Source organism: Chelmon rostratus, chromosome 5 (assembly GCF_017976325.1).
Source record: "Chelmon rostratus isolate fCheRos1 chromosome 5, fCheRos1.pri, whole genome shotgun sequence".
Classification (NCBI taxonomy): domain Eukaryota; kingdom Metazoa; phylum Chordata; class Actinopteri; order Chaetodontiformes; family Chaetodontidae; genus Chelmon; species Chelmon rostratus.
The window spans coordinates 3045721-3053652 of NC_055662.1; the positions used below are offsets into that span (position 1 = coordinate 3045721).

Here is a 7932-nt window from a genome sequence, read left to right on the forward strand (position 1 = left end):
GGTATTATCTATGACATAATCACAACAATATATTTAACACATGATATAAAATAATCACAGCTACATAATACAGCAGCAATATAAAATACATAGAATGAAATTACAAAAATCTAGATATCAAAAATGTGGCAGGGAACGCGCCACCCCAGCTTGAATGGGCATGACGCGTGGGGTGGGCGGGGCTTAGGCCAACGTTCAGCCCACATGGGGAGTGGTCTGCTGATGCAGTCGAGTTGGAGCGCTGTTTCCCAGCCAGCCTCCCAACTGTGACTCGCTGTGATTTCTTCTTCGTCTCCCCCATCACCGCTACTCCCAGCAGGGGCCTGCCGCCGCTGTCTCCGGCTAAAGATGGAGCTCCGGACGATAGTGCCCGCTCTCCTCTTCCTGTCTGCCGTCTGTCTGCCGCCTGTGTCCGGCGCGGCTTCACGGACAGGACCGAAAGTCACCGAGAAGGTGGGTGATGGTATTTGTCGCATTTATTTGCATGAGTCTTCTCTCCTCTTCTCTCCGTGCACCATCGGCATCCGCTAATCGCGAGCTGCTGCGCGCGCCACTGGACCGCGGATAATAAGGGGGAGATAAGACGAGCTCGCGCGCGCTCACACACGCTCAGACTCTCACACACACTCTCTCTCATACACACATAAACACACACACATACACAGATTTTGTGAGACTACGTGTCATATCAGCGTGGAGAGGCCTGGACCGGAACACGGAAACACATATTTGTCTCATATTTACGGATCTTTCCAGAATATGTGAGATAATACACACACACACACACACACACACACACACACATACACACACACTTACTCACTTGCTCACACTGATGCAGCTGTACACGTGTCCTTTCAGATGCGCAGTGCGTTTGCTTGCAGGCGGTTCACACACACACACACACACACACACACACACACACACACAGGACCTGACTTTCATATTGTCTACTATCCAGACTTCAGATCCTTTCATGCTATCATTAGTTTGATGCGTCACATGTTTCAAATTGTATCCAGTTATTATGCCTGAGTGTGAAATAGTGATTACTGAGACCTCAACACCTGCTTTTATGGTGAAATTGTGTTAATTAAACAGGGATGTGTTAATGACATTTATTATGATGATTCAACGATAGAAAAGAACATTACAAACTGACTAATATGTCTTCATTAAGTAGTGATTCACATTGCTTGTGTCGAAGCAGAAGTCTTATTATTGTTTTATTTTTTTTTTATTATTATACTTTTCCTATCAGTCAAACCCTCTCTCAACTCAATGTGTATTATATTATGCATAATATTCACACCCAAGAAATATTACAGTGGGGGACTGGAGAACGATTGTCCCACAGTACTTGATCAGTTTTGATGGACATGTATTTAAGCTGTTCTGCTCCTCATTGTGTGTGTTTGTTTGTATTCTTAAAATCAGAAAACACTTCAGATCCCATGTTGTGACAGCATTGTACCAGTTACTGAAAAAAGTAGTTGCATTTATTCGTCAACTCATTTTTGTGTTTATCTGCTATCAAGATGAAAGTAACAAGTCCATTTAATTCAGGAATTGTTATTGCGTTATTCAACCAGAAAAAGTAATTTGTTATGTTTCACATAACTACTAAAGGTAGTTACGCATTACCTTCCTCAAGCTGGTTGCGACCAAATCGGCTTGCACTGTGGCCAAATTTAATCTTTACTTCTTTAAACAACATCACTCAGAGTGTAATATTTCCATCCGAAGAGTGGTGCAGTAGACATATCAAATAGCAGAAAATGGAAATACTTGAGTAAAGAACAAGTACAAGTCAAACTTGTACTTAAGTACAGCACTTGACTAAATGCACTTTACTGCACGTTTCTTTCCACCACTGCTAAATTTGCAGTGTGACGTAGTTAAGGATCAAAAGCTGAAGTTACAAGTTCAGTGTTTTGCTTTAAATGTCACAGAGTTGAAGTAGAAAAATAGAATAATTTAGCTACAAAAACAATTCAAGTGAAAGTTTATTGTCACTTCACACCTCTGATTGGTCGACAGTCTTTCTGTGCGTGTGTGTTTGTGTGTGTGTCCAGGTGTTTTTTGACATCACAGTGGCAGGTCACGAGGTGGGGCGGATCGTCATCGGCCTTTTTGGGGAGGTCGTCCCACTCACTGTCAATAACTTTGTTGCCCTGGCAACCGGAGAGGTAGGTTGATGGTGTGTTCAAACACACGCACACGCATTCATTTCTTGGTTTGGTTGTGTATTGCATGTCATTTCCACACAAGCATTTGAAATGTTGATATAGTGGACCTATCAAGCCTCACACCTTTGTCGCTGTTGAATCTCCTGTGTGCTGTAATCCTCTACCTCTTCGTCTAATCCTCTTAAAGCTGCACGTTCCCTCTTCCTGTGATTGCGCAGTGCTCATTATGTTTATGCAGACTGTAAGTTTCCTCTGCGTCTCTGCAGAAAGGTTACGGCTACAAAGGGACAAAGTTCCACCGAGTCATCAAGGACTTCATGATCCAGGGGGGAGACTTCACAGCTGGAGATGGAACTGGAGGTGATACTCAATCACTCACTGTCTGTAGGCTTGCACACTGAATCCAGAACGTGAAACATAATCCACAACTCTGCTTTCCATTCAGATGCTCAGTGTGTTCCAAACACTTCTCACAAAACCACACACTGTCTGTTTCACACACAATGCACATAAGTCAGCATCAAAGGGCTCATGTGTGCCATAGAAAACAATGCGGTAGTTTGTGTGCATGTTAACCGTCTTATTAACTTCACACCTAAGCAATAAAATGCAAAAACAAAGTCAGAGAACTGAAAAAAAAAGTTTTTGTATTGTTTTTAGAGATTTTAGAAATTTATGCAAAATTTGCCAACACCTGAAAGTGACCAAATTCTTTTTCCATGCAGGTCACAGCATCTATGGAACAACTTTTGCAGATGAAAACTTCAAACTGAAGCATCTAGGAGCAGGCTGGGTTAGCACACACACACACACACACACACACACTCTGTATGTTTTGAACCACCACATTTTTCTACTTTCATTTATGTCATTGAGTGAAGTTATAATGGGAGGATCAGCGAGGTGATTAAACCCAAACCAGTCTAGTCAAAATGATCATGACATGAATTGTGTTTGTGTGTGTTCATGTACCAGGTGAGTATGGCGAATGCTGGTCCAGACACCAACGGATCACAGTTCTTCATCCTGGCAACCAAAGCACCGTGGCTGGACGGGAAACATGTGGTCTTTGGCAAAGTCCTGGACGGGATGGTGGGTGGACCCTCAGACACTTTTCATAACGCTGCTGCATACAGATACGACATTTTCAGAAATTTTGGCATCTAAATACTGCTGAAAACTGATTTTGAGCTTTAGGGTTCATGATTGATCTTCAAAATAGGAGCTGACAAAAAACTTCTTAACACAGATAATAGATAGATAACCCATCCCTAACTGCTTATCAGACAAGTTTATCCTAAAGATAAAGACGATCAAAACTAACAAATCTCTTGTTTGAAACCTGCTGAACTATATGAACCTGCTTCCATCTGTCTCCTCTGCAGTCTGTGGTTCACACCATCGAGCTCCAGGACACCAACGACAGGAACCTGCCGTACACCGAGTGTGTGATCATCAACAGCGGCAGGATCCCCGTCAAAGAGCCCTTCATCGTGGAGGTGGAGGGCTGGTAAATGCCTCTGTTCGGAGGTTTACTGTGGAACAAAGACAGTATGTGATTATCGTGTGCTGGTGATCAATCAGAAGTCCGGTTTGCAGTTTGCCAAATCCACATTTTCATATTATTATTTTGCATGCTAAGGAGCTAACACTAACATGCTACCAATTAGGGCTGGGAGTTGTTTGAAATGTTTTCATACAAGGGCTGATACAGTATTGATGCCAAAACAGTTTTCAGTATGAACATGTTCCTTCTTTCATTCAAAAAAACATAAACTCTGTCAGCGTGACTCATACAGACCGTCCTCAGCAGAAAAATGCCTGTATAATGTTGGTGTGAGCAGGTTATTGCGATCCATATTTATTGTTTTATTGTTAGGCGGCGACCTCTAGTGGTCATAGTAATTATGAAAGAAGCAAGAGAGGAAGTCATAGTATAAAGAGCAAGAAAGTCTGACTTTAATCCAAGAGACCACTGTTTGTGACCCATTTTTACTGACATAGTAGCAGTCACAATCTGAACCCAAACTGTGATTTTTCCTAAACCCAACCTTTTGCTGCCTCAACTTAAGGAAACCGTTTCACGTTCACGATTGCTAACCACATGACAATGAGGGTTGGGTATGTTTGTCGCTGGTATCCTCCAGTGGTCATATGTGTCGTTTAAGAAGTCACTAGCTGTTCAATCATTTAGGTATGAGGACCGGTCGTACAGACGCATGCCGGTTGGTACCAATAATATACTGAGGTTCAATAACCAGCCCTGTTAACACGCTAAAATGAACATGTAGCATTGCATCCTGAACAAATACACTTTCCTTCTGAAATATTCAGCATTGCTGCTTTAACCTGTCAAGATGAACGTGGCTTCTGATCGATTTCCACTGTATGCACATAAGAACCAGATATTTTCATTAAGCTATTAACAAAACATATCACACACTGATGTCTAACAATTGTCTGTGAAGGGAGGGAAGATTTTTATCAACTTTTTGACAGGGAATACAGGACAAAGCAAATGAATCTGTGGTGAATTCAAAGCATCCACTCGTTAAACACACAACTTTAACTGAGTTTGGAGATCAGATACAGATTAACACACGCAAGTTAAATTCAGTACAGATACTACAGGATTACACAAACATTGGCAAGTCATACTATTCTCAGGCGAAAACCTTATGTCTCCAAGATGGCCACCTTTTCAGGATTGTGTGCCACGTTTTAAACTAGATTCATTTTTGTTAACAAAGCAACTTTATAATCCCCAGAGTTTGGCATTTAGTGGCCTTTAAAACCTAAAGGTTTCGTGAGCCATAAGGCGTAAGACATGATGTTCGGGCAATTAACTCTGATGTCAAAAAAACATAAAACTGGATTAAACAAGGCGCATACTGTGCCATGACATAGTTATGACGCTCTGATGAGAAATGTCCCATTGCCGTTATTCCTGTTATGCTGAAAACAAACGGCCATCGCTCAGAAAATACTCACTCTAGTATCACCAACTTCCGTACATAACTTAGCTGACGTGCCTACTGTGACTACTTTAACCCAAACTGTGACCTTTTCCTGAAGGGGGCTTGCCTACGCCTAATCATACTGTGACCCTTGCACAAGGTTGATGTAGGTCACCTGACTTCATCCTTACCTGCATGTCCGAATACACTAAGATATTTAAGGCAAAAAACTCCAAGGAGAGTGTGTATTTCCAGAACGACAGCCCTTTGGAGCAATGGGCGTTTGTTGGATAAAAGGCTAATGGGCTTTCGGTTCCACGAAAAGCCCACACATACAAGACCAAATTTCAGTCTGTGGAAATACAGTATTTATGTGCTCAAAGGTGGATTTTTGAATCCTTTTGCACTTATGTGGTGTTTATTCATGAAGTAGTCCAGGTAAAACGACCTCTCGTGTATGAACATGTAATACAAATACCAAAACCTGGAGATGTGAGGTTTTCAGCCGATAGTGACCCATTGTATGCAGAGAGGAGTACTGGTAGTACTGTGGTTCATGCTAGCGGTTTTATACGCTAGCATACTTGTATATTTAGTGGATGGTGAAAGTTAGCATCATCCCTAAAACTCAAACTCAGTAATGACCTGTGGCATGACATATCATGGAAACTTCTCACGCACACAGAACTCACAGAACAATGTAGCTCCTCATTGATCTCCTAGTGCCATATCATTCCTACTTTGCCAAATTTGCTTGCACTTTCTATGCATACACTCGATACTTAAATACTGTATCTTCATTTCAGTATCTTTTAACAAACATATGCAAAAAACTTTGTAGCAAGTGTCAAATGCCATTCTCGCACTTTCTTATTTAGGATTTTTATCATTCCATCATTGAAATGATGATTGCTGTGTTCACGTTTTGATTCCATGGAGATAACGTATCCTGTCCTCCTGATTATTATGCATTATGCGTCATATCATGTTTGAAAAAAACTACAGCACAAATTGCACAGGAGGAAAATGTTGTGTGGGTACAGCCCTAATACTGTTGCTGTCCTCTCAGTAATGATCTTAAATGTTGTTGTTTGTGTTAGAGGTGTGTTGTGAATTCACTCTGACTGTTAATGTTTTCACTTTTTTGTCATCGTTCTCTTTAATGTTCTTGCGATTTCAGTTAACCCGAAACTGTCACGGTAGCATTATGATCTAGAAGAACTCTGACTGATATTCTTCATGTCGCTGAAGTTAATGCAGCATCTCAAACCTTCAACAAACACATCAGAAGGTCTGTTTTCATTATTTATAAAAACAGCAGAAAAGTGCCAACAAGTGTATTTTCTACAATAAACAATTTGCTGCTGCAAAACGATCTTACACAATGTTATTTTGTATCACTGGTTATTTTGTGTCCTTGTCCTGTTTCTGCTTTTCTGTTGTGGACCAGTAGCCCGAGTGATCCCAGTCAACTCTTTAAGACAGCAGATGTCACATACGCATGTTGTATTTGTTCAGGTGACCATCAGTCCCACCAGGTGGACCAATAAAGAAGCCACTGCAGGATGTAAACAATGGAAGCCAGACATACTGTCTTTACTCCACTCCGTGTTTCTGTAATCAGCCTGGACATGATGTGAATCACAAGATGTTACAGATGAACAGTCTCCATAGTGATGCATTTCTTATTGGCAGCACAGGATTTAGGTATGATGCCAACATTCAGTGCCAGGCAGGAAGTTTGGTGTCATTAATAATTAATAATAATAGTTAATTAATCTTTTCTCCACTCTGCTGTCTTTATACACCAGGTTTACACATTGTTCATATATATGTGTGATTTGATACTGACTCAACCTGTTGGCAATTGAGAGTAAAACCGGTTTGTTGTACACAAATAGTTAAAGGGGAGCGTGTCTTTCTCTTTGTCTTCTTTTCAGCTGACACCCAACAAAACTGAGCGTCACGGCCAATATCTGGTGAGCAGTGAGAGAGGGACAGAGAGTCTCAGCCCGTTAAACTCTCGTCTATTCCCTTCCTGCTCTCTGCCATCACCTTCACTGTGTTTCAACACAGCTCGTGATTTAGTCATTTACATACGTTTCCATTGCTGTTGTATGAAACAGCGATCTGTTAACCAGCAATGGCTCTCGATCTGCTGCGCTGGTAGAGTTTATGATCGTAACATTATTTGATAAACTTCACATACACACAGTTTAATACAACACTCGTACTGTGTGGACAGCTATACTGACATTTAAAAAGAGTGATCACAGATCAGAAGCCTGGACAAAACGCTGCTGTCCCCTCACCCTCACTGGGCAGCTCTGCCACATGCACACTAGCAGCCTGCTTATGTGCTGTACATGTAACTCTATATCCTGGTTTCAGAAACCTGGATGTGCTACCTGGAATAGTCCAACAGAAACCAGGATACTGTGGCGTGCACACACCTGATCCAGGTTTCTGATCGTTCTTTGTTGGCACAGACACAAATACAGCACTACACAAATGATCAGAAACCTGGATACTGTTTAAATCAAGTACACAGGGATATACGTGGCGAGGTTTCTTAATTTCTTGCAAATATTACATCTCAAATATGATCAAAAACAGGATAGGAATCAAAACCAGGATACTAGTGCATGTGAAAACACTAACTGTTGTGCAGAAGCTTTGTTTTTGAGTGAGGAAAAATGGCTGACGATGTAGGACCGAAACAGGAAAAACATGCATGTCTAAATTTTACCAGCTTTAATGTAGAGATGTGTTATGATGTACAAACT

General features: G+C 41.3%; 1 protein-coding gene across 1 annotated transcript; it reads left to right on the forward strand.

The window, feature by feature from the left end:
- Window positions 1-261: 261 nt before the first annotated feature.
- Window positions 262-6741, forward strand: LOC121606201 (peptidyl-prolyl cis-trans isomerase C). The gene is made up of 6 exons (XM_041936395.1): window positions 262-453; window positions 2076-2189; window positions 2456-2549; window positions 2915-2982; window positions 3165-3281; window positions 3575-6741. The coding sequence occupies exons 1-6, from the start codon at window positions 349-351 to the stop codon at window positions 3701-3703; spliced, it is 627 nt and encodes a 208-aa protein (XP_041792329.1). The 5' UTR covers window positions 262-348; the 3' UTR covers window positions 3704-6741.
- Window positions 6742-7932: the final 1191 nt, after the last annotated feature.

Coding starts and splice junctions, on each gene's coding strand:
- LOC121606201 (XM_041936395.1), top strand. CDS start 349: ATGGAGCTCCGGACGATAGTGCCCGCTCTCCTCTTCCTGTCTGCCGTC. Junction 2,983..3,164: donor AGCATCTAGGAGCAGGCTGG/GTTAGCACACAC, acceptor TTCATGTACCAG/GTGAGTATGGCGAATGCTGG. Junction 3,282..3,574: donor GCAAAGTCCTGGACGGGATG/GTGGGTGGACCC, acceptor TCTCCTCTGCAG/TCTGTGGTTCACACCATCGA.